Source organism: Cricetulus griseus, chromosome 8 (genome assembly GCF_003668045.3).
Source record: "Cricetulus griseus strain 17A/GY chromosome 8, alternate assembly CriGri-PICRH-1.0, whole genome shotgun sequence".
Classification (NCBI taxonomy): domain Eukaryota; kingdom Metazoa; phylum Chordata; class Mammalia; order Rodentia; family Cricetidae; genus Cricetulus; species Cricetulus griseus.
In genome coordinates, this window is record NC_048601.1 from 5,464,856 (window position 1) to 5,491,417 (window position 26,562).

Consider the following 26,562-nt stretch of genomic DNA (forward strand, 5'->3'; position numbering starts at 1 on the left):
CCTTCGAGAGATGCTCTTTAATTTTGGGGTTAAAATGCTAGTGATTTGTGTTATTAATGAAACAGAAAATGCAGGGGGGGGAGAAAAGATTGCGTTTTCAGAATCTAATCACCGCAGGATGGAATCCTGTTGCCACAATTATTTTTTAATTTTTTTTTCCTGAGAAAGGATCTTGCTGTATATCCCAGAGTGGTTTTACACTCTGGCTCCTCCAGCCTTAGCCTCCCAAGTGCTGAGATCAAAGGCAGGTACCTCGTGCTCAGCCCAGACAGTTTTTAAATACCAGCTAACTTGTTTTTTTAAAAAAAACAAACAACAACAACAACAAGGCACAAATTGGACATCTTAAAGTTAATTTCATTTCTTAATTTAGGAAGTTAAAGCTGGTATGGAAGCCATTCTTCAATCCCAGTTGTGACAGGGACAGGGTCACATCTCTGAGTCTTCTCTGATGCATTGCCTCCTGTCTTTGCTTCTCTTTTCATTTTGAAGCATTTCCTGGGATAGCCCTGAAGGTCTTGCTGTTCCCCTCCTCGAACCTCAGGCTTTAGGGGAATGGAAGAGTTTGAATAGAGGCATTTACTGAGAACTGTGATGGCGGTCAGCAGATGGGAGCAGGGAGTGAAGGAAGATAAAAGTGGTCCTACTGTTATTAGAAAACCAACAACAGGCAACCAAACCAACAAAATAGGGGAGGGGCTGATGTAAAACCCACCACAATGCTGAGGGCCAGAGAATGGAAGGCCATGGTAGAGAGTGGAAAGAGCCCTGGAAAAGTCCCTTTGGTACACACTATTGGTGGCTCTCACATTTTTACCAAACCCTTTTCTAAATGCAACTTAAGGTTTTGTAATACACAGTAAAGATATTTTGTGTACCCCTTCCACTTTTAAGCAGAGTAACAGATTAGTTCCCAAGTGACTGGAGCTCAGGCTCATTTGCTTTTAGACTTGCACATGACGCTGAGTTTTGTCAGTTTGCACTCTGCTGATATGTGTGGTAAGACAAGTCTCCCTCCTCCTCCATGTATCCTGTTTGTGTGTCTTCACAGGGGGAGTTCTGCTAACACACACTTTGCGGCAGAACCCAGGGGGACACATCCAAACCTCTTAGGAACAATGTCCCATGTGAGGTCCTCAGATGAGGAGAGACTGAGCAGAGAAGACAGGGGAGCAGCAAGTTTCACATGAGACACTGAAGGAGAGAGACTTCAAAGGAGAAAAATATGGTACAGAAGTTTGGAGACGGCGTGTTTACCATAAATAAATTCTGCAGCAGACTTCTGGAGATGATAAAGCACAGACTTGATTTAGGGAATTGATGAGGTGTCTTTAGAGTACAGGAGGACAACTCTTGGTAGGGAAAGGATGTTTAAATCTTGTCAAGGAAAAGGAAAATATAAACTGCAAGATGTAAACAACAACAATTGAAATTCGTAGACAAATGGCAACGGCAGATATTTTCTTTCCTTTGATATTGTGACATTCTAAATGTGCAACCAGATGATACATCAAAGGGGCGTGTTGCTTATTTCACCCATCTGGGTTAAAATAGTTTCATTTCATCTCTTTCAATACCACCTATAGGGTGGGTGACATTCTATAGCACATATATTTTTAATTTGCTGTTGAGTCCTGTTCCTTCTGTTAATTATCTCCATTCAGAATTCTTGAATTAAGAAGAAATAGTTGGTATGTGTCCTCAGATATTGTCTTTCCACTTCTGACAATGACCTTTGAAGAATGTTGTGTCCTCTTTGAGTGTGGTATCAGTCAGCTTTGTGTGACTATAAGAGATACACTCGACAGCCAAAACACAAATGCAAAGGGTCTGGTTCAAGGGAAACCAACCTCATGGTTAGTTGGCCCTACTGCTGTGAGGCCATGGTGAGCAGCACTGGAGCAGAACCAGTCACCTCATGGCCAGGCAGGAAAAACAACATAAGGAAGGGAGGACTTGGACACCAGTATCCTGAGCACAAGGTTCCAATGACCTGGAGACTTCCCACCGTATAGGGTTCTACACTATCCAGTAGGACCTTCCTAGGGACAAAACCTGCCTATGGGGATCTATAGGGACATTTACATTCAAAATGAAAGCCACGGAAAGAGTTGCTGGTTTATTTACTTACTTTGCATGCTGTTTGTTAAGTTCTCATATAGGACGCATCTTTCTAACCATCTTCAAGTGTTTTCAAACATGATCTAGTCCTAGCTTCTGTCTCAACACAAGAGAAGTGTGGGCATTACAACTAGTATTTGAGAGAGCAACCAGGAAGGAAGTCATCAGTCAGCGAAGAACATGGCACGGGAGTGGGAAGGATCCTGTGTCAAGCATTTAACCCCATGAAATGGCCAGAATAATCCCTCTGCTTCTCTTACAAACTTAAGTTTTTTCAGTAATTTTCTTTGCTCACTGATCTTTGTCCAGTGTTCTCTTAAGAGTGAACAGTTTGAAGACAACCCAAGTGAGGTCCCCAGTGCCCAGGAAAAAGCTGATGTTGGCTCACATTATTATCCCAGCACTGAATGTGGGGACAGACGGATCTCCAGGGCTCCATGGCCGGCCAGCCTAGCATAACTGGGAGTCAGGCCTCAGGGAAAGACCTTGTTTGAATAAACAGAGTGAACAGCTTCTGAGGAATGCTACTGAGGTTGACCTCTGGCCTGAACACCTGTACACACACACACACACACACACACACACACACACACACACACACACACACGAACCAGTTAGGTGGTGTTGCTATGTGATTTGTGAGCTCTGACTAGTTTTTTTCTGCCCTGGTATAGATTTCCGCTTTCTAGTTTAGCCACTGAAATTGATGCTGAACCAGAAATTTGTTGTTTAATCTCCCCCTTCCTTTTAATCACCCCCATTCCCTCCCCTTTGGTTCACCCAGACCGTTTTCCTCATTGTCCCAAAGCAGCTCTGTTTCTCCTTTTAAAACATTAGGTTTTATTTTTAATATGTGCATTTGCCTGTGTGTACATGTGCCTATGTGAGTGTATGTGTGAGTGTGAGTTTGTGCATGTGTGTGTGTGTGTGTGAGTGTGTGTGCCTGTGCTTGAGAATGTTTCTGTGTGTGGGAGTGTGTGTGTGTGTGTGTGGGAGTGTGTGAGTGTGTGTGCCTGTGCTTGAGAATGTTTCTGTGTGTGTGAGTGTGTGTGTGTGTGTGTGTGTGTGTGTGTGAGTGTGTGTGTGTGTGAGTGTGTGTGTGTGTGTGTGTGTGTGTGTGTGTGTGCCACAGTATCACTTTCCTGCCTGTGTTTATTGACGTCTGTTCAGTCTTCATATGTTATGGAAGCATCCTCTGATGAATCTATTGACAGAGCCTCACTCTGTTGTCTGTCTCTATTAGTATTCACACCACTGAGAAAGAATCTCACCCAGAATAGTCTTCACTTATTAATTATGTTACCATCTACTTGAAATACTGGGTTGTTGTTAGATATTCTTAGTGAATTAATTGATTGATTAGTAATTGATGAATGTGGTTATGTATTCTTTGACTCACTTAAAGGCAAACCAGAAAATCCAGTATATCTCCACTAGCTGTTTCCTCGTGACACCCGGGTTGTTTTCTAGGCACAAACTGTGCTCAGTCAGTTTACTTTTATTCTCATCCATTCATAGGACAGGTACATCCATGTTGGAGCAGCCTGTTAGGGATTTTGTTGAAGTATACATAACTGTAGCTGCTTGAGCCTAGATGACCAGACACTATGGGAATGGAAGTAAGAGCCAGTGGGTGCCCCAAAGGTGCTGGTTTTAGGGTGGTGAGCCAGCCAGCCCTCCCTGAGCCCAGAGCTCTGTTCATGAATGCACCCTGAGCACTCCTAGCCACCGAGCCAATCTCTCCAGCCTTCCTCACACATTTGAAACAGAACTGTAAGATGCTTTCATGAGAAACCTAAAAATTCAATTTGGGGAACAAACTCACACAAGGCAGAATAGTTTCTGAATGTTAGCATGTGAGCGGGTGGAAATGAAAACAGACCTTTATTGGAATTCCAGGAAGAAAGACAATGCTGCCACGTGGCCGTACTTCCCTCTCTCTGACATTTAAGACATGCTGCCAGCATCTGTAGTCACTGTTGTCCCCACGCAGTCAGGAGGTCCCCCAGCTTTAGTGGCTGTTCCTTTAACGGCTGTATCTCAAAGTCCATTTTCAGAGATGTTCAGATGCAATCAAGAAGTTGTGAATGAAAATAAGTCTGCAGTGTTCTTGTGTTTTAGTGGGGGAGGCAGACAATAAACAAAGCAGTAAGTAGAAAATGCTATACCCAGGGAAAGCGGGGGTGGGGGTGGGGGGTGGTCTAACCTCTGGAGAGTGTTTGAATAAGAGAGATTTGAGGAGAGATCTGCCTGATGGGAGAGCAAGGCTGGTCCATGTGTGGAGCAAGAGGCTTCAGAGAACACCCAGAGTGGTATCCTTGCCTTTAAATGGCTGGGGTGTTAGTGTCCCATGGCCGACACTGAGTGGCTTTGAGGTCAGAAGTCCTAAAATCAAGGTGCCTTCTGGGCCGAGACTCTTCTAGATGCTCTTGGGGAGAACTGACACCTTCTCCAATGCCTAGATGACATCGCATCCCTTGGTTCATGATCTCCACACTAACAGCCTTTGGCAGGAATCTGCCTGCCTCTGCCCTCTGGCTTTCCATCTTGAGAATACTATGGTCACCTTGGACCCCAGAAAAATCCCAGACATAGCCTTCCCAGCTCTACATCTCACTCTACAAAACCTACTCTTGCATAAAAGAGGAAGAGGCTTTTCACAGGCTCCAGGGATTAGGGCCCAGGTGTCTTGAGTGGGCGGGGCCTTGTTTTGATGAGCACCTGGGGTTTGTGACATTCACTGTTTTAGAATTTAGAAGAACTCTAAATGGCCTTGATATTTAGTCTGCACTCAGGAACCCATGCCAATAGTTTTCCAGAGGAGATACACAGGCATCATGGCTCTTTAACAACATTCCCCAAAGTCAGGCCACTCTGTTGCCGGTGTTCAGGACCACCGTTTTCATTTTCTGTTGGCAGTCTGAACTCCTCTCTCTACCTGTGAGGTTGTTCTCCGTGAGTGACCACAAGCAGAGGCATTCTCTGTGCACAGTGCTTGTAATACACATAGAGATCCTTCCTTCAATAGCAAGAGACACAGTCGTGTTAAGAGGACCATCTCACTAGCATGATTATGCAGAACATTACAGTAAAAAGGAAAGAAAAAGTGACTCTTTTCGAAAGCCAACTTCTCCTTCCAAGGGGACCGTTGCTTATCTATTCCATTCATGTAACTCAGCATCCCAGGAGTGCTAGAGAGGAGAGATGGGATTCCATCCATGCTTCTCAATCTGCTCCTTTTCCTAAATAAACCTGAACCCTAAATTTATATTGACTTTCTAAAAGTGTCTCCGTCTGCATCTCTCTTCCCCCTTACTTCCTACACGCAATCCAGCTCTATTTATCCTTATACTCCCATTTCTCTTTGTCATTCTTCTCCCTTAAGAGGAACCAGGTAAACCATATTCTGGTACCTCTCAGACCCTCTGGCCATGTGGAACCAGGGCTGAGGGTTCCACAGTTCTGTTAGTTCTGTCAGTTGGGTCTTAACTTCAGGTGTCTCTCACTAGTTTTATTCCTTGTACACAAAGTCCCCCTAATCACTTCATAAAACTCTTAAAACAGACCCTGGCAGTGCCACTAAAACTTTTCACTAGGTAAGAGTCTTGCACTTTTTAGGGATAAGCTAATACTTATTGGTCATTTAAATCTGTCTCTCTCAGCCTACAAGAGACATGAATTCTTTGAAGAATGTTTCCTTGGCCAGACATAAAAGTGAGTTAGGACACCTCCAATATACCCATGAAATGAAGCACAGTCCTACAAGTCACCACTGTCTTGAGCTCTGTCTGTCTCAGGCCAGCTTCTCTGAAGTTTGGGTTTTTGTCGTGGGTAAAGCACATAAGATCATACATTCTACCCAGATTGCCCCGGCATGCTTTCACCCTGCAACACACCTAGGCAACTGTGGCCACTGTAGCTGTCCTAAACCAAGGTGAGTCTATGATGCCTCCCTGCTTTCAGGAACTGCAACTTTGCTCCACCCAAGATGGACCTGTTTGGTAGACAGATCTGGAGAGTAATTTATTGGGGGAATTTTACTTTTAACTGAATCATAACCATGCATGTTCTTACTGCAAGCATCTGTCTTGCAGAAGGCTTTACCTGACATTTATTAGCATGCTTTCCAAAGGCCAACATGAGAAGGGCATCTGACAATATTTTGAAAATGGAGCTGGGGAGATCAATTGCCTTCTGGCATCTTGACCTTGAACTTTTACTCCATCAAATGCTGTGTTTGGTGACTATCACTTAGCCACTTGTACATGTCGTGGATCTGTGCCCAGGGGTGGCTGCACAAGTTGAGAACAGTGCCAGCATCTCTCTCTACTATGTTTTCTGTGTTTCTACATCTGGGTTTTAGAGTTTCACTAATAATGATATTAACAAAGTGGAAATTCGCACTTTGGTCTTAGTTCTGAGAACTGGTGAATTGTGAGCTAGTTTTCTTCTCTGATTACCAGGGGCCAAGTGTTGTTAGTAGCTTAGAATTGTAAGGTACAGGAAGACTGATTGCACGTGAGGTTATGGTGGGGACCATAGAACACCATCTATAGACTCTAGCAAGCACAATGACGCTCTTGCAGACCACAAGCACAATGGTTTCATCCCAAGTGAAACAGCCAGTGGTTAAAAAATCTCCCTACTAATGTTCTATGACAGATCTCACCACAAAGACCGTCAGTGCTTGAGCATCCCCTTCTAGTAAGTGATGAGATGTTCACTGGTACAAAAGAGAATCCGAACTCTGAGATCTGACTCCTCCCAGTGTAGAATGTAATAATGTAACTAGTGAGATTGCCAATAACACCTAAACAATCCTAATCATTTAGTTCAGCCCTTCCCACCCCTTTCTGGATTTAGAGTGAACTTGGAATAAACCTTTGCGATGGAGAGGAAAGTAGTTACACTTGAGAGCTCCCATGACAGCTGCCTCTAGATACTTCCTCCTCTTGATCTATTCTGATCTTAGCTGGTCAACAGCATCACCATTAACATTTCCTGAAAAGCACTTGACCACTTGGGCTGTTAGTTTACATCTAAGTACATTAAGCAGATCTGGGGGAAGTTTCTGATGGGCCAGTTTGACTTACTTGGTTATTTCACAGCTAAACTCTTAGAAGAAAATGTCTCCCTTACTTTGAAGCAATTCTTTTCTTTTTCTTTTTTTTTTATTTTATTTTTGAGGGTGGAGGCTCATGTGGTAAGTCTGCAGTCTGCAATATAAGCAAGAGCCTGCACTCAGTGAGTGCCTGTCCTGAGTCAAGGACTCCACTGGTTTTCTTTCAAAAAACCTTAAGCGGCAGATGCTATCTCTCGGTTTAAAGAAGAGTGAAGTGAGCGCAAGAGTCTGTCACTAATGGCAGAATCACTCTTCAGGAATGAGAACAGATCGTTTGGAAATACATTGGAAATGCAGAAGTGAGTAACAGTAGCGCAGTCCTTCCTGGGGGAATATGATTTCTGCCTCTCCTCTTGTCCCAGGTCTAGAATAAAAGGGAGGGTTCTGCAGACAATCTTAGTATGTTGATGAGCAACCAGGACAAAAAAAATTATTCTCTCAAGCTCAGATCAAGCTGTACATACCACAAGGCAGCCAATTGTTTTTACACTGGGTGTTTTAACTCAGTTCCATTTCCATATAAAACTTTTTCATGATAGGAGAAAGACCTGCCCCCACACTAAAACAGTTTGCCACGTATTTTAAGCTCAGATGATAGTCTGAACCCTACTGAAACACAAAGACAATGCTTAATTCTTGTCTCTTTATCTAAGCCCTGCTTCCGTTAGCCTTTTCTTACCGAATCAAAGCATGGGGGTTTCTTTCTGTTCTTAAACATTCTGAGGAGTAAATAACTGTAAACTGGCATCTAAATAATGGATAGGCTTATGGAGCTAGATACGAAACTTCTATACCCCGGTGTGATTTGTTACCTCAACATGTTGATGTTAGGACCAAATGTCAAAATGGGTTAAATGTTTCACAAGTTAAAATGTCTGCAGTTCTTAAGTTTTGAGCAAATATCCAACTTTCTGTCAGTTTCTCTGAGGACTGCTTTCAGGCACATTGCTATGTTTCACGGTAATCTTACAGTTAATGCAATGCAAACTTGTTAGAGTGGAAAGCATGTATTTCTTTTATGGTATGTATTTTTTGATAGGGGAAATTTCAGTGCTTTTCTGTCTTTTAAACTGCCCATCCTGTTTTCTATTCACAGATGTTCTGTTTTGAATAAGGTCTATCTAAGTGTAAAACTAGATGGATACTTTTCTTCCCTTTAAAATGGAATGGACTTGCCTTCTGCAGTGTTCTTAGGTGAATTTTCTTGTTTAAGAAGCCAGAATACAAGAGAGAGCTATATTAGTGCATTATTCTCACAGCAAACAAGCCCCGTTCTGTCGCTACCTGCTTGGCCATTGTTTCTGATTGTGTGCGCTGTGCAGTGGTGTTTGGATGGCTTCCTGCTCTCCTCTAGCACAAAAAGGCATTTCTGTTACAATGGCCCCTAACCACACAATGACGGCATTAAGGATTTATGTGGAGGTTTCATTATTTTCTCCTCTTTTGTTCCTTCCAGGATGTCTTCCAAGCGACCAGCCTCTCCGTATGGGGAGACAGATGGAGAGGTAGCCATGGTGACAAGCAGACAGAAAGTGGAAGAGGAGGAGAGCGAGAGGCTCCCAGCCTTTCACCTTCCCTTACATGTGAGTTTTCCCAACAAGCCTCACTCTGAGGAATTTCAGCCAGTTTCTCTGCTGACGCAAGAGACTTGTGGTCCTAGGACCCCCCCTGCTCAGCACAACACAATGGTAGGTTTCTCATGGCCTCTCTGAATGCCAGTCTAGTCCTCTAATAGCTTCAGTCTTTTGCTTGAAATAATCATGTGTTTAAGAACAACACAGAAGACTCACCTCAGGCCTCATAAAATTCCTTCAAGTAAGCAGGCTCTCCAAGGGAACATGAATGATGTTTAGGTCTTTGTTTGCTTTTCAAGGAATCTGCTTCTGACACATGATGGGAGAAAACCCATACAAAATGTAATGATCATGCCAAGATGGCATGGTTAAAGTTAGCCAGAATCAAAGTTGGCTTCTTATTCTTTCTCATGCAACGTTGAGGTAACAATTAATTGTAAATGCTTACCTTCGGCATTGTTAATCTTCATGGGTCAAAAAACCTTCAACCCCTTGACCATATGATCAGATTTTCCCGCCAGTTTTAGCTAATGCACACACACACACACACACACACACACACACACACACACACACACACACACACACTTTTTACTACCACAGTAACTCATAACTTTCACAATTATCTGGCTAGGTACTACTATTACTTCTCTTTTGTATTTGAGGAAACTTAGGCAAGGTGAAATTAAAAGATGTTCCAGGTCACAGAAACTGGACATATAGTCAGGCTGGCTTCCAGGTCCACGGTCCTGACCTTTATTCATGAGAACACTGGGCAAACTCAGCCACATTCTCCACAGTTGCTCACTCTTCCTGACTTGGTCACTTTCCACTCAATGCAGGGGGCAGGTGGGTAGGGACACCTGAGGTCAGCACAGTGAGTAGCCAGACTATTGTGTCTCTGCAACATCTCATCTGCTTATTGTTTTGACTACTGTCCTGCTGTCAGGTGCTACCCAACTAAGAGAGCTCATTGGATGGATTTCTCCTGTGATAGCGAAATTCATACATATATCTGAAGGGCTGAGTATAAACAGTGATGGCTCAAACAATGATGCCAAGGTAACGATAAGGAAATTTTAAGCATATTCAAAGATGAATGACCCTGAGAGAGGCAGAATAATACGTCACCAGAAGTGGGGACATTGGGGACACTGTGTAGAAGTTCTGTTCTATGGTCTGTAGGTCTCCTAGAAAGCTAGAATAGACTCTGTTTATAAGGATATATCAAGGGCTAGTGAGATGGTTCACATGGAAGGATGCTGGCCACACAGACACAGCGAAAGGAGCTACGTCCACAGAACTCATCCTAGGAGGAGAGAATCAACTCTTGAAAGTTGTCCTCTGACCTCCACATGTTCAGCTTGCTGGACATGTGTCCATGCTCACACATACATAGGTACACAATAATACTCAGTAAAGGTATTCAAAAATTAAAACAATGGATCTGAGTTTGTGCTATGGGTTCCAGTGAATTCTTCAGTAGTTCTATGACCCAAAGTGGTTGAGGTCCACCATGGTGTGAGTTTTTAGGGTTTGTAAGTAAATGACCCATCCCATATCAGTGACATCAACATTTGGAGTTTCTTGAACCACCTGAGTGGTTTCTCCCTCAAATCTTTCTTGCACTGGTCACCTTTTCTTCTTCTCAGCCTTCTGTTGGATCATTCTCCCTTTTGCATCTGATTTGATTACCTGAGAAAGGATGGAGTGTCATCCTCACTGTTGAATGTGTGTGTCCCGCTGTCCCTTTCAGGATTTAGCCCAAAGTTGTACAAACCACCCCACACTACGATTGGGTTTCTTCTTTTGCAATCGGCATGGGACCAATGCTTTGGTCATGCCAGCATCACACATCGTCATTAGCATGGCTGGGTACCTTCAAGGACAGCTCTACACATCCTCCTGGGATATCTTTCTGATGTTTAAATTCATCTTCATGGTGAATACTGCTTTTCCCACGTGACTAAGTGAAAGGTCACCACATCCTAGATGGGTCCACTTTGTTCTTGGACAGTGGCTAGCACATTGTTCCTTCACCCATGGTACACTGTATTCTTTCTCAGGCTCCACACTATGACCTGTGCCTTGAGATGTTTGTCTCTACACAATGTGCCCAGTGTTTCTTATTGATGCTCTCCCTTTCTCTCTCCCTCTTCTGGAATATAGCATGAAATAGATACTCAGTTTATGATGATTTGATAAGTACTTGAGTTGATGTGGCTCAACAAATACTAAGTATTTGGGGGTAAAGTTGCCAAACATGTCAATTCTTGGTGATATTTCTGAGAAATTTTAGAACTAGAGTGATACCCACTAATGTACTTTCTGAGAAGAAAAAGAAATCAGAATGGAATCTCTTAGAAGAAAACCTGTTTTAAACATTTATCAAAATGGTTGAATGCATTTATGGTATTATTACCCAACATGAATAATTTCTTTTTTTATAATGGACTATTGTTTTACCCACACAATAGAGTCTTATGTTTCACGAGGAAATGTATTCTCTGCGTTTTTACTCAGTGCTTTTGAAAATGGAGAATGCTTCATACTCTTCGTGTTGTTGAGTACTTCCTGCAAGTCTGACTGGCAGAATCAGTGGAAGCCTTCCCATATAAACCTCAGTGCAAAGATACTTCCTGAGAGGAAACTTGTACACTCTGTGGCCATCACCAAATAAAGATGATGGAAGTGTTAAGGCCTGATAAGAATGTAAATCTACCCCCTCTGAACTCGTGTGTATTTTCTTAGTGTTTGGAGACATAAACTGAAACCTGTCTAGGAGAAACTCCTGAGTAGCTGTGATCAGCACAAGTGCTGCCAACTAAGTTCTGCATGGGCTTTTGACTTGCTGGGGGGAATGTATTCCTAAGCTTGTGATATGTGTGGTCCTGTGAGACTATCAGATATCTAATGCTTGCGGGATTCAGGTGCAGGTGGGTAAAATGAAGGCAAAGGGGGATTCTACTGTTTTCTTTAAAGAAGCCCTCCAAACTAGTTGCCAGCCAACTAACAGCAGAACCTGACTCCCTGATCATCTCCAAAAAGCTGTGCCAAAGAATGCTTCTGCCATGAGTGGATGACTGTCATGACCTTTAACCTATTGATGATAAAGGTCCTCCTGCATCTTTTGTTGGTTTTTTTCATATATGTGTCCTGTGTGTAGGTATAATTAACTGTCTGTATGTGTGCCAAAACATGTGCGGGAGCGCGTGCGCGTGTACACCCACCCACCACCCACACACACACACAGGTCCAATTTCGGTAGCGGTGTCTTGTTTGGGTGTTTTCCACCTTATTTTCTAGACAGTATCTTGGAGTGCATGTGGAGCTCACTGGTCCTGTCTGGCCATCCGTCCCAGGTGTCTTTCTGTCTTTGCCTCCCCAGGGCTAAGATTCCAGGTACACACTGCCACAAGTGATTCTGACAGGGGTGTTTGGCTTCAAGCCTCTGCCTGTGCAGCAAGGACTCTTCAGACCCAGTCTAATCATCTTCCCAGCCTGTGGGCTTTAGTTATGTTTTATCTGCTTCCTTAAAGTGGACTTGGTTGTTGCTTCAAAGTTTCAGAGACAAAAGGGTAGCTCTGTGATTCAGGCTAGCCTGAAGGACAGTTCTGTCTGACATGGACCAGCCAAATGGAAGACGCAGGCAGTCTCTAGCAGGTGATCTCACACCATTCAGCACAAGGGTGTGTGAGTGTCCAGAGGGATGGGAGCAGCTCTGAAGAGATAAGGAGCTCTGGTGCTCTCAGTGGGGCAGCCCCTGGCGCTCATTTTCTGTCTGGTTGCGTGCTGCATCTGCTGGTGAGCTCTCAGCTCCAGTGCAAATGTGATGCGAAATGAAAGCCACCACCACCCGTGGTTCCAGAATAATCTGTTGTCTATTTTTTTTAAAGCCTATTCTGTCTCTTTCAAGCTTCCTTTTGATTCTTTAAACCGTTCTTGTTTTGAAGGAACAATATGTTATTTTCAATATGAAATCATTGGAGTGGCTTGCTCTACATGTAACTGAATCTTATTATTATTTTTTTAATAGGTGCACAGATACCTCTGCTTTGCATTGTTTCAGGTCCAACCAGTAGCCTGGTGCATCCTAGACAAGAGCAATGTCAATGAGCTGTGCTCCAGACCTTTCCTTTAATGAGACAGGATCGTAGGTGCCATATTGCCTCTGACTCTGGCTCAAGTGTCACCCACCTGTCACTCTCCTGAGTGACTGCAACTGAAGTTACACCCCACTGTGCCAGGATATGTGTGTGTGTGTGTGTGTGTGTGTGTGTGTGTGTGTGTGTGTGTGTGTGTATGTGTGTTTTGTGTGCATGCAATATGTGTGTGCACACACAGATATAATGTATTATATATATTTGAAATATATTTTAGTGTCTCATTTAGAGTTGCTACGTAGGGTATTTTTCTGGAATTCCTCAGAACTCAGGCTCCATGATTGTCATGTCCTCCTATGGCACATGTTTGAATGAGTGTGCTGCCTTCCACACTGCAGAACCTGAGTGTGCTGAAGTAACCGTTGGTGTGAGTCCACTCCCTCCTCAAGTCCATCAAAGAAATTTTGAAAATGTGTTTTTACGATAACTTTTCATAAACCACACAGTGTTGGGGCTTTCATGTGTACCATAGCGGGGCTCCAGTATGTGAAAGGCAGCTTTAGACACTGATTAAACTCTCATCCAGTGTACAGAGAAGAGAAAGGGGTTTGCAGATGTGCTGGGGACCACGGTCGATTACCTTTCCATACAAGGTTATCTTTAACTGCTATATTGTAGCTGTGTGACTTCAGGTGCTCACTGTATGAATTCAGCTTACAAAAGAAGAATCAATTATATACTTTTTGATATCTAGGGTAATGTTGCCTATAGGATATTATTCAAAAAAAAACTTAAGGAAAAGAGAGGAATATATGTCGGTGCCATTCAAAAATAAATCACAGAATAAGAACTTAATGATGGGGTGGTAAAGATTGCTGTTCTTATCTGATGCCTTCTTTAAGCTTTTCAATGTCTCCTACGATTGTACATCAGACTTTGCATTAAGTTCTCAGTGGCACGGTGAGCACTGCTATCGTTAAGCCAAGGTGGTCCTTGTGCTAGTTGTAATAATGAGAATTTCATTGTTTGGGGAGAGTCCTAGCCTATACTCTAGACAAAAGTGTGATTGCTTTTGAGTGATGTATATGTGGAATGAACTCTGTTTCATAGCACAGGGAATAGATTCAGCAAGATTCAGATAAAGTAGGCTCGACAGCTGTGTGTGCTGGGTGGCAGTGTAAAGTTACGATCGCAGACGGTGTCATTCCACAGGGAGACTGATTTCACGGGGTTTATCTCTAACCTCTTGTTGCTGGCAGAGATAGGCTTCTTATCTGAACAAGGCCAATTCAGTTGCACCAAGGTAAGATGGTGACAAGTCTGTATTTGTTTTCTTTTTTTATATGGAAAATTGATGTTTATCATACAATGGAATTGCATTGTGACAAACATCACCTTGTCTACATTGTCACACATCCCCCCTGACGCTGCTTATCTAGACCTAATTCCAGACTTGGGTTTGAATGGAAGTTCAATTTTTCTATGTGTACTGTGGTGGGAAATTATCCCCAGGGCCATCAGGGATGGAGACAGTGAAACACAGTCAGCCAGGACCCCAGAAGCTGCTGGAGAAATTGGACAGTAGATCATTCTATCTGTGCCCATGCCCTGTGGTTCAGCCCCATGGTGGGAGGGGTTGGCTCATAGTTAGGTCACAGAAATCTTGATTAGGGCTGGGTAGATGACTCTTTGAGTAAAGTGCCTGCCTTGCAAATGTAAGGGTCTTCGTTTAGACCCCAACACAAAAGCTGGGTACAGCAGTGTGTGCCTGTGAACCCAGGTTTGGGACGACAGAGACCCGAGAGTCTCGGGGCCTGTTGGTCACATGGTCTAGCTAACATAACAAGCTCCAGCTCCGGTGAGAAAGTAGAATAGAAATGAACAAGAAACTATGTCTTTCAGCAAGAGGCTTTATATTTAGCATTCAGCTAGGGTGATCACCATAATACAATAAATGGAATTAATGTAAAATGTTGGGATTCTTGGTGGAGTTGATTCTCTGTGCAAAGGTGAGTGAGATGGGGGTGTGGGGCTAAACTAGTTTACTCTGAGACCGTTTCCACGTGAAGAACAACACTAGACACCCAGATTAGAGTTTTGTGCACTCGTTTTTAATTTCCATTGTTGCAAGCTCCTCACACTGGCATTTGGTTTTGTTGCTACTTTAAATACGTTTCCCCAGTGGGGATAACTCAGTGCAGAACAAGTTTTTGAAAAAAGTAGTTCCAGTTACAAGCACGCTGTAAAGTTTTTTAACATCAAGTTGGGGGAAGTTGTTAAACTCTGAGACCCTCATCAATAGGGATAAACACACCTCTGATCTGTCAGGGTTCTTCAGTGTCTGCTTTGTTTTGGGGGTGACTGTCTCTACTGTGGAGAAAGATGGCTGGTGTGGCCGAGACAGTGGTGCAGCAAGGACTATAAGGAACAAGGCTGGTACCCTGTGTGGTGGTGGTCCTCAGTTGCTAGTGGCAAGGCGTGCCATTTCTTAGACACAGGCTAACTTTGAAACAGAAAAGAAGCAGTCACTTGTACCTGGAACTAACAAGGGACAACGCTTCTGAGCCCAAAGTGGCTTACATTCGAGCTGTTTAACTTCAGCTTCTTCATCTCCCCTTGCTTTCTGCGCCCCCTTTACATCTCTGCCCTTCCCTCTGGAATGTACTAAGAGCCCAAAATGGCCACGAGCTTCTGATAATGCCCCTGCCTCAGCTGCCCAAGTGCTGGGATTACGAGTACAAGCTACCAGGACTATCCAGAAGAACCTTCCTAATGAGTCCCCTTGTGCGTCTCAATAGTTCCACCACCAGAAAAAGACACAGGAAGGAAGGCGAGTGTGCACTGGTGTGTGTGCTTCCTTCCTCCTCACAGAGCTGGCATTTTGGAGATCTGCTGGTCCTTGCTGTGGCTAGCTTCAGAGTCTTGACTCTGTGTAATGACTGGGGATCAGTGGCCTTTCCAAGGGAACTTTCAGTAGCCTTTACATAACACAGGCATGTGCTGCGTTCTCCACACAGCAACGCAGGACGTTCTTTCAAACGGTGTGAGTCTGTGCACTCCTCTTTTCTGACTCGGGGCCGGCAATAAGTAGTAATTTGCCTTTAATATCCTCATTTGTTGAAATAAGATCCAGAAACCTTTGTCAGTTCCAAAATTCCCTTTACAGCTTGTCCTTAGTGATGCTGCGCATCCAGGGACTCTGTTCCAGGGGACACATTGCTGCTCTTCCTGTAGTAGTTACAGCTTTTGCTTCACCACGTTTTTACTCTTTTTAACCATCTCTCCATTTTAGCCAATTGACTGCTCTGTTTTCTAATTTCTGAAATTGGAGAATTTATAGGGAGAGAGAACTGGAAAGTTGATTATTGACAGAGTAAGAGTGTCCTTTTGGTTAAGGGCTGTGAAAACAGGATGGTATGTTCACCGTTTCTTATTTCCCTTCTGTGAAAGGCAGCCACCTGCAGGAGTCCAGAAGTCCTAGGGCCCTCCCAGTGGAGGATGCCTGCTTCCTACAGACAGGAAGGGATCTCTAAGATGTGGGAACTCACTTGTCCATCTAGACTTCAAGCTCCCAAATCTTTCTGTCAAAGATGGAGCTGTGTACCAAGTGTTGCCATGAGAACTTTAAACTTAAGGAAGCTGTGTCAAAGCAGTGGCATAAGAAAGGGAGGGTTTTCAGTGTGGTTTAGGTTTTCTCATTTTGTTAGCATGGCTTTCCATTTCACAGGTATGTACAGAAACAGATAGCCAGATCTGCAGACAGTGAGCTCAGAAATGGAACACTGGCTGCAGGATAGAGAAACCTTAAGTAATCCAGGAAGGGTGGCAGTGCTTGGAGGCTGAGGCAAGGGGATTGGCATGTTCTAAAGGCCAACCTGGGCTACCTGGTGAGCACCAAGCCAACATGTTCTACAGTCTGAGACTGTCTCAGAAGAAAATAAATGAAAGGATGAAATGGGAAACTTACAGGGAAAACAATTCCTGTCTGTAGTAACAGTGACATGAACTGAGTTCACCTCACCCATCGTGTCACGCCAGGAAAATGTTAAAGCTTTGTGTACCATTTAAATCCTTCTCTACCATGTCCAAGATCCTCAGAAGTACACTGGTACAAAGCTAAATTCATGATTAGATTTGATCATCTTATGCAACCCCCTTATTACTTGCTTTGTTTTCTTTTTAAAATATTTATTTTCGTTATCTTTGAATTATTTGTGTGGGTGTGTGTCTGTGTGTGGAGTACAGTGTCTATGGAGGCCAGAAGAGGGCAATGGATTCCCTGCAGGTGGAGTGACAGGTAGTGTAAACTGCCTGGTGTGTGTGTGTGTGTGTGTGTGTGTGTGTGTGTGTGTGTGTTGAGAACCCTGCTCGGGTTGTTTGAAAGTCTTCATGGGCTCTCCAGCCCTTTAAACAGTAAATTCTGTGTTTTGTTTTGTTTTCTTTTGGTTAGTTTTTCCTTATTCCTTTATGGCAGAGGAGAAGTTGTGTGGTATTTAAAATCAGACAAAACCACATGGCTGATTGAGCTGACCATTGTCCCCATGCTGCTTGGTTACACACTTTCTTCGTGTGAAAGCAAGAAGCTTTGATTTGTCCCATCGTCCATATTCAAGAATGAGCCACATGGCCAAAGGAAGCATAAATATAAGGAGGTCAGCCTTGAGCACTTGCCATCACAAGATGAAGCCAGAGAACCAAGTGCTGGTTTGTGCTTGTCATTTAGTCAAGGCTGCCTCTGTGGCAGGAAGGCTGACCCTATGACTATTCAGTATATGTGTTCATCTGTTCTCTCTTCCTAGCTCTTCAACATTGAACCTGCCTTGAGATAAAGTAGTCAATCATATTTTTTGATAGCCCTAAACTAAAGAACAGTATTCTAGGGGTTAATAAGAAATTTCCAAGCAGAGGAAAGGCATAAAATTACAGGTGCTTAAGTACAATTCAAAAATGACTTTAAGTAGCATTGACTTACATACAAATACAAGTGTTTACTGCATGAGGGTCAGTGAATCTGGTGTCAGTGAGTGGCAGCAACATAAGTTATAATAGTTTGTGAGCATACACTCTAAAATGTTATAAGCTTGGGAAACCCTCCCCACCTGTGTGAAAACCCATTTGTCTGTATAAACACAGGCCTTGGATGAGAAGGGGCTCTCACCAGCGCTGTATGGCTTCCGGGCAGGTGCTCCCATGCCTCTTGGTTCACAGACCTAGGAGCTCCTGAAAGTGCTTCCTCTGTGTCGGAGATCCTTTCCCTGGGGCCATCAGAAAAAACCAAGAAGCAACTCTGAGGGACTCATGAGTTTTTCCATAAAGCTTGAGAGGTGACACTCAAATCTGGAGGGCTCGGGGAGTCTGGAGGGATTGCTGCACAGAGGGCCACACATAATGGGCATGAGCAGCGTTTCAGTTCACAGTGACACACGCTCTGTGTTTCACTGCTCCCACTGGTAACCCTGCTCAGGGAGCTCACACACTGTGGTAGCCCCAGCTTACTGGAGCAAAATAGTCCCTCACCGAAGGGACTTATTTCCTAAGGAAGAGTTAGAATTTGAGTTTGTGACTTCAGAGTCCAGACGCTTAAGAGCTATGTGACCTGGATGCGTAAACCATTTTTATCAGAACAAATGACTTTAAAGCCCTTTAGAGATATGTTGCAGCAGGCCCGTGGGACAATATTTGCTTGTTTATCCAAACTCAGAAGTTACTTATCATTTTGGATGCATATGTAGTGTAAGTGTGTGTGTGTGTGTGTGTCTGTGTGTGTGTGTTCACATATATGTGGGAGGTGGATGGCCTCTGGTGTTACTCCTCGGGAGATGTGCTTGTTATCTTGTTCTTAAGACAGGGTGCTGGCAGGCTGGGTGGCCAGCCAATCCCAGGGCTCCAGCCACCTCTGCCTCCCCAGCACTGAGATTACAAATGCACATCACCACACCAGATTTTAACACGTCAGACTTCGAGCTCAAGCCCTCCTGCTCACAAGTTAATCGCTCTACTGACATCATGTCACTATGTTGAGAGAATTCCCAGCACTTCTTTAGGCTCTCACCAGTGCAATATGTTATCACATAAGAGAATTTGCTAATCTTTGACCTAATAAATCTCTATCAGTCTGTGAATGTCCCATACGGCAGTGGCTGGGGCAGGGGACGGCAGAGAGGGCCCAAGCAGTTAAGAGTACTTGATGGCTTTTCTAGAATACTCTTAGGCTCGCAGAACCCATGACAAGAACCTTATAGCCACCTGCGACTCAGGCTCCTCTGACCTATGTCTATGTGACAGACACCAAGGAGGTCATCGTCCCACTTTTGGGGACCTAAGCTACCAAGGGATTAGTGCCATTCCTTCAAAGCATAGACAATGACATGTTGGTGTCTCTGTAAGTCATTCAGTGAAAGCCGTCCCTCCGTTGGACGAGAGTCTTATGCCGACAGTGCAGACACACTGTGAGAAAATGGGCTGGCCCGTCTGCCAGACAAGAGGCTGCACTGCAGTCACAGAGACCCCTGTGGACCACTGGGCTGCAACATAGAATTCTCAGTTCTCTAAAACGATGTTAACAACGTGCCTCATGGGCCATGTGTCAGCCACTGTGGCAGACTCTGGAACAACAGTGTGGATCTTTCTCCTTTAAGTGAGTTCACATCCATCTCAAGTTCAAGATGGAGGATTTCCTTGAGGATACTGACCCCGGACCCTGCAGGTCAGGTCACAGAACCATCAAACACTACAGCCAAAGTGCACAGGGCTTCTCCTGGTGATTAAAGGGAAGAAAAAATACAAGATTGAGAGCATTCATGAGATGGGCCAGGTGCCAGGCACGTATGGGGAGTCTACAATTGAGCAAGCAAAGGCAAAGAAAGCCACAGCACTTAGGTGTAAGTGCACGCACGCATGTTACATAATGTGAATCACAACTGAGTCCCATGCAGTAGATTATATTCCCAGCACCCACATGACAGCTCACGGCTGTCTACAGCTGCAGGTCCAGGCATCTGACACCCTCTTCTAGCCTCTGAGGGCACTACAGTCATGTGTTACACATGCGTGCAGGCAAAGCATTCAGAAACATAAATTAATTAATTTGAAATTTTCATTTAGGTATATGTGTATGTATGTGTGTGTGTACATGTGTGCATATGTGTGGTGTGCATGTGTATATTTGTGTGTGTATGTTTGTGTGTGTTCATTTGTGTGTGTTGGAAAACCCATAGCCACTCCCGTGTATTGACTGTAGCTTCTCCAAACTGCTTATGAGGAGATTATTTTATCAGTACCAGCTAGGCATGGAAACATACCACAGATAGACTTTTAAATGATGTATCCCGCCCCCGAAATGACTTGGTGATGTCTACAAACTCATTTTCTCTTCACCAGTGTTAGGGCGGTCGGTGGCTTTTTAACAAGATTTAGGTAATGACTGTACCTTCTCGAATTTTCCCCCATGTCAGTACACTCTAACATTTTGGGAAATGTCATGATCTTGAAGAACAGAGTCCGTTGTTTATGGCTATTGTGTTTACTGCTTTGTGGTCCTTTGATCTCCTGCTCTAATTTACCCACAAGAACAGCTTGAGATGGTGTAGAGAGGATGTGCTCTGAGACTGTACAATCTCACAGCTCGCCTGTCAGAAATCTGACATATTGCAACTGAAACTGACATCCCCAACCAAAATACCCTTGTCTGCACTGCTAGACCCCAAGATGAGATGTATAGACATCGCTCTGCCTTTGTTTCATGGGGGCCAAACCCCAACTTCTTGCTTTTCTAATGGGCTCCTGTGCCTGTGGCCTTCTTTTCCAATGCTCCAACTCTTTCGTGTGGGCCTGTGTCCTCCCAGCGATTCTGTAATTATTTTTGTTTTACATAGAGAGAAACATGCCCCCTTTACATATGGTGTTTTTGCTTCCCGCAGACAGAACTAGACAGACGCCATGCTTTGAAATTCCAAATTTTATCCAGTTTTACATTCTTATGCTTTATAACCCAAGTCTTTCTAAACTGCCCTCACCTAAACCACTTTATTGTTTCATTACTAGATTTACGCCAGTAAAGATACAGCAGCTTTCCTAGGGATGATCTGTAAGGGCGATGTAGGAAGACAAGCTTTGAGAAACTCTTCCCCCTTAAGAAAGTAAATCTCAGATCGTGAGACATCGCTTTAACCAGTGCCCCTGACAACTTAACACGGCAGACTGAAACGGAAAAGCTGATGCAAGCGGGATCAGTGGATTATCTAAGTCCGGGATGTCTTCCGGTAAATTAGCAGACCTGACAGAGTGCCTGCGAGAGGATGTGTGTTGTGCACCCCTGTCAGAAGCGAAGCATTAAGTTCTCAGATTAGCCCGAGTGGATGGTGGCTACCTGCATGTGGAGCAGGGGAAAGGCCCAGCGAGGGAATGGAGAGAAGAGCCCGCAGGAGGAAGGAAGGAAGAGAAGAATTAGCATGTGCCTACTCAGGGCGGGCGCTCTGTCACCACAGCCCCATAGCATGGCGATGTGCAGGGCCGATCATCCGCCGGCACGCAGGTCCCTGGATGGCGGGAGGTTCACAGCCTCCAGAGCCCGATTACTGCTTTATCTTGTCACACTAAATTAACATGGCAGTGCAGGGCTAAACAGTGCTGACCTCTTCATCTGGGGAGAAGTGCCGCCTAGAATGGAGGTGGCATTTATGTCCCTCCCTCCCCCCCTTGTCTCTCTCTCACACACACAGAGCCACCACCACCACAATGCCTTCTTCCTATGCTCTTCAAACAGTTTAGAGTTAGACCATTATCTATTTTCAAATTATCTTAGAAAATACATTTTATATTGCAGTGACAACAGATAGGCCTGGAGCAGATGAAATGGCCATTTGGAAAGAAACAAGAGGTTTTATTTGCTTGATGACATCAACATGCCGGGGATGATTTACCATCATTGCGATTAGGGAGAGCTGTGACTTTGCAGTCTGAAGAGAGGTAACTTCTCTTCTGCGTATCCTCTGTGATGGGGAAGAGATTGCGTGGTGAGCTCCATCCCTGATGAGGAAGAGCCCCACCCACAGGAGACAGGCAGCAGAGTGTGCCTCCCGGGGAGGAGCCAGGTTCCTCATTTTTACCAGGTAGTCTCTGTTCCTTTTTAAGAAACAGACAGACAGGCAGGCAAAGGGACAAATGTGAAATGAAACAAGACCCCAGAGTTGATTTGTTTGGCTCTTCTGACAGACTTCAACTGTGCCTCCCATGTGTCTTCTAAAATATACACATAGGGAGTACAATTAACAAATTTTTATCTGTCTTACTACATTGACAAATCCATCAAAACCCAATGTGGGATTTGGCCGACAGAATAGACCAAGAAGAGGTTGAAAGTCCCACAGTGTGGTTCTTCCTCCTTGTGCCCCAGCCCAAGATTGCATCTCAGAAGGATGACCCTGTGAGCCCCTTCCTCAGCAACTGCCAGAGAAGGTATTTTTCTTTTCTTTTTACCCTGAGTATTAAATCACTTTAAAGGCTATAAGATAAGCTCTGAGGAATCTGTGAAACCCTCAGTGGCCCTGATTTATGGACTCCTACTGTTTTTTAACCTGGAGACCATGTCCCAAGCTTTCATTATCTTCCCCAAGGGGCCTGAACAGCCAGAATAAACCATGGCTTCTTAGAGCTCCCTCCTGTCTTGGGCTGTCACCCGGGCACATCTGCAAACTGGAGCAAGTGTGGAGTAAGGAAAACACTGATTCCCAGACATCCTGTTGGAAATCTTCCTGGATTGTTCTGGGGCTTTTTTTCAGGGAACCCACCCTGGAACAGGTTCTTCTCCAAGGCACCCATGTTGGAACTCGTTTACTCTTGGCCAAGTAGATCCATTCCTAGACATTGAATTTCCCATATTTTGATCTGTCTCTTCACTATGATTTCACTTCAATTCCAAATCATTTCCACAGTATCCTGAATCCAGGGTACAGGTCCTGGAAACACAGACTACATTTAGCTTGGTAGGTACTGCCTGGGGCCAAAGCATGGGTTTCTCTCTTTGTTTATAAGTTGTTTTAGCCCCGACCCCTGTTCTCTTTATGCCATTTCATGGAGTCAGCTTACAGCCTGAACTGCTAAAAGGAAAACATCAGTGTGAGAACAGCTAACTAGTTCAGTCCATCCTGTGCCCTGCTAGAATGTCAGTAACTCCCAGGACTGTCATTGTCTCAACAGCTGGTATATTTTCAGAATCATTACAAACATTATGCAATTTCAAACAAAAGATAAGCAGCCAAAATTCTCACCAAATTTCCTTTATTATACCATGTAATGTTTTAGAGTAAATAGTAAAAAGTGACTCTTTCAACCAGTCTCTTGCGATTCTCAATGATAAGTCTCTCTTCATCTGTTTTTGGCTCATGTTGAGAAGTTCAGGACTTTAGAGGAATGATCCTGTCAGAAACATGAAGCTCTCTATCTTCATTGTGAACCCGTATTTATTTAGTAAATAGATTTAATGAGTACTGTATGTATTCATCTATTAAAACCATACAGGATTTGTTTGCTATAAATTGACTTCAGTGAAGTGTTGATATAGCTTATATCCTAGGAAACAGCCCGTCACTAGGTGAGGGAAGAGCACGGTAATCTTACAGCAGAAGACAACACTAGAGCTACGAGAAACAGCCAGGGAAAAGGCAGAAGAAGCCCCCAGAATGGAGGACACCTGAGGGTCTAGAGGTCAGCAGGGAGTGGCGTCTAGTAATATTAGTGGTCAGTTTGGAGGAGATTCTTAATATTCAGAAAGTTAGTGTCCATTATTCTCCACAAAAGGACATCTATCTCAGCATGGGGTGTCACACCCATAATCCCAGAACTAGGAAGACAGACAGGAAGGGAGTGAGCTCAAACACTGAGTGAGTATGGGGTACAGAGCAAGATATTGTCTGAGACAAAAATAAAATACAATAAAAGTAGAAAATGTAAAGAAAGGAGGGAATAAAAATTACAAATATCAAAAAAGAGAGACCAGGAATCAAGAGGTAAGAGCAGTTGTTAATTTTCACACTAACTATAAATAAGTAAACTTTCTTTTTAAAAGATTACTCTTCTCTGGTTTTGTTTAAATCTTATTTCATTTCCTTTAAGGATAGATATAAAACAAAGTAGCATGGAATGTTAAAAGTATAAGGAGGAGTGAAAATAGATTAGACACCCAGAGATGGAGACCAGGCATGGTTCAACCGTCATCAGACAAGGTGGAATGGGAGAGTCGTTTTATATGGTTGGATAGACATGAGTGATGAGTGGGGTTTTTTTGTTTTTGTTTTTGTTTTTTGGGGTTTTTGTTTGTCTGTTTTTCAAGACAGGGTTTCTCTGTGGCTTTGGAGGGTGTCCTGGAACCAGCCCTTGTAGACCAGGCTAAGTGATGAGTGTTTATGAATTAATTGAAAATGGCAAGAAAGCTGACCTGGTGATAATTAATAGTACAGATAGGTTAAAAAATGTGCTTCTCTATTTGAGGGTTGGATTCTGTGGAACACAAAGACTTATGAAGCTCACATGAGCACATGTAAGGGACTGCACTGTGAAATGACTCTTAGGAAAACAACAAAGGGTCATCAAAACGTTTAAATCAGCAGCTTGAATATAATGCTTGAAACGAGAGGGTTAAGAATTCAATGGTTGTGGTAATGTGTAGTTCTAAGTGCCCTCCATCTTCACAGGAATGTTGTGAGTTAAGGGCCAATCTCACAAGATGCCAGCGACAGTCAGGGGCTTCTAGTTCTGAAGGAAAAGAGAATGTCCATTCCATTCTCAAACATTCTTTCCAGAATGAAAGAACTAAACTTAGCTTTCTCACAGTTGGCACAATTGTTAGTTTCCCTCTCCCCAAACCCGAAGAGTGGACACAGCTGCTTGCACTGCACCAACACTCCCCTTCCCGCTCAAGTGGACAGACACTGTCCCTACCTTGACTGCATTTGAACAAGTCTGGGGGCTTCCCCGAGCTTGACCAGAGTTTAAATATTCCCCTGCAAGGTCACACCTCTGGCCAGTTTGGGACCCACTCTTCACCTCTGTGAATTCATCTTAGGATCAAAACTATCTTGCAGCCGCCTTTTCAGTGCCCTACTCCCTGCAACAGTAGCTTCATTAAATCCCCTTCTGGTGTACGAGAAACATTCAAAAATCTCTTTAATGTCATAAGCTTTCGAATATTAGGTGAGGCCTGTCCTGTCTCCACTGAACCCCTTTTTTGAAATGTTATTTATTTCTGTGTGTCTGTGTATGAGTTTGCATGGCCTCAGTTCATATGTGGAGGTCAGAGGGCGCTCGCTGGAATCAATTCTCTCCTCCTACCCCGTGAGGCCTGGGGAATGAGTTTTGGCTGTTGGACTGGTCACAGGCACCTTTACCCACCAAGCCATCTCACTGGCCCTTAAACTTTTATCTGAGGAGCACTTTGGGAACAAAATAGTTCTAGTGGGCCCTAACAGTGTCAGTACATAAGTCTATGCATCCTGCCCACATCCTGCCCTGTGGAATCGCCAGAGTCCACAGCCAGCAGAGGACAACAGATGGCGCTGAGATTCGTTTCCTCTTTGAGTAGCCATACTGTCATTTATTAAACATAAATAGATATCAAGTATTCTGTCTTTCTAAAGCTTCCCTCTGCCTCTTATGACAAGGAGTTGTCTTCCTGTTTCTGAATCCAGGAAAAGGTCCCGCCCCATCTTTCCTTGTTATTTCTGGTGTGTCTTGGATGTCTTCATTGCCCTCAGTCTTCCTTATCCCTGCCAGATTGACCACATAAGAAAACACACTTTTTGTGAATCGCCATCTTCTAGAAATTAATATTTTGAACTTTTTTATTTTAAATGTCAGAAAATTTACCAAAGAGTGTCACAGTCAACAATACTTTAGACAGTGAACTTGCTCCTCAGTAGAGTAGCCCATAGGAGGAAAGCCTCTGGAAAGTCAAATGGTTGTAATGCATTATAATCACTCAGCAAGGACAGCGGGCCCTTCGTGAGTCTCTTAAACATTCACACTCCCCTTTCTGCACGGGTAGCAGAACTTACAATGAGCGAGCTGCCTATGTGTTCTCTGGGATGGTGTAAATAAAGTAACACATTCTAAAGCAGAAATAACTGGATTTTAGGAAAACTTTTCATATGGCCATGATGGTATCTGAAGAAAATGAAACAAAAGCCTGCAGTTCAGGCATAAGGACAGGATTCCCTCCACTGTGTGAATGCAGACAGGTGTAAGCAAGCAGTTAGCTTTCTTTGTCACTGATGATCATGTAGCAATGCTGGTCTTGGAGTTGAGTGTTCAGCGATATGGGTTGAAGACTGAAATAAATATCAAACCCAAGTACCACTTGCGGAAAGCATATTTGCTTATCACCTAGGAAAAGTGATAGAACTGAAAAGTGATCCACTCCCCACATAGAGGCAAGCTTCCACTGGCATAGTAAATATCGCAATGCAATGTGCTTTATTGTAGAGGTTGGAACAGGAGAGCCGTGGTCATTTTGACTCCTTTATGTAAGCGGGTGAGAACACTGTATCCCCCTGGTCGAGTTTAAATTTGTCACTGACTGTAAAGGAGATGGGCGGGCATGTCTGTCACCCTCTGATTTCCAGGACGCATCTGGCTAACCTTGCTTCTG

At 43.9% G+C, this 26,562-nt stretch overlaps 1 protein-coding gene across 6 annotated transcripts in view; it reads left to right on the plus strand.

Annotated features, from left to right (window-relative positions):
- Window positions 1-26,562, plus strand: part of Sox5 (SRY-box transcription factor 5) — a 970,651-nt gene that overhangs the window by 636,096 nt on the left and 307,993 nt on the right. For 4 of the 6 annotated variants that reach the window (XM_035448567.1, XM_027430149.2, XM_035448569.1 and 1 more), the window contains one exon: window positions 8,700-8,826. The exons of the other annotated variants lie outside the window; for them this stretch is intronic. In XM_035448567.1, coding sequence (XP_035304458.1) covers window positions 8,701-8,826 — 126 coding nt within the window. In that variant the 5' untranslated portion in view covers window position 8,700. The remainder of the gene's footprint in view (window positions 1-8,699; window positions 8,827-26,562) is intronic. 6 annotated transcript variants of the gene reach the window in all.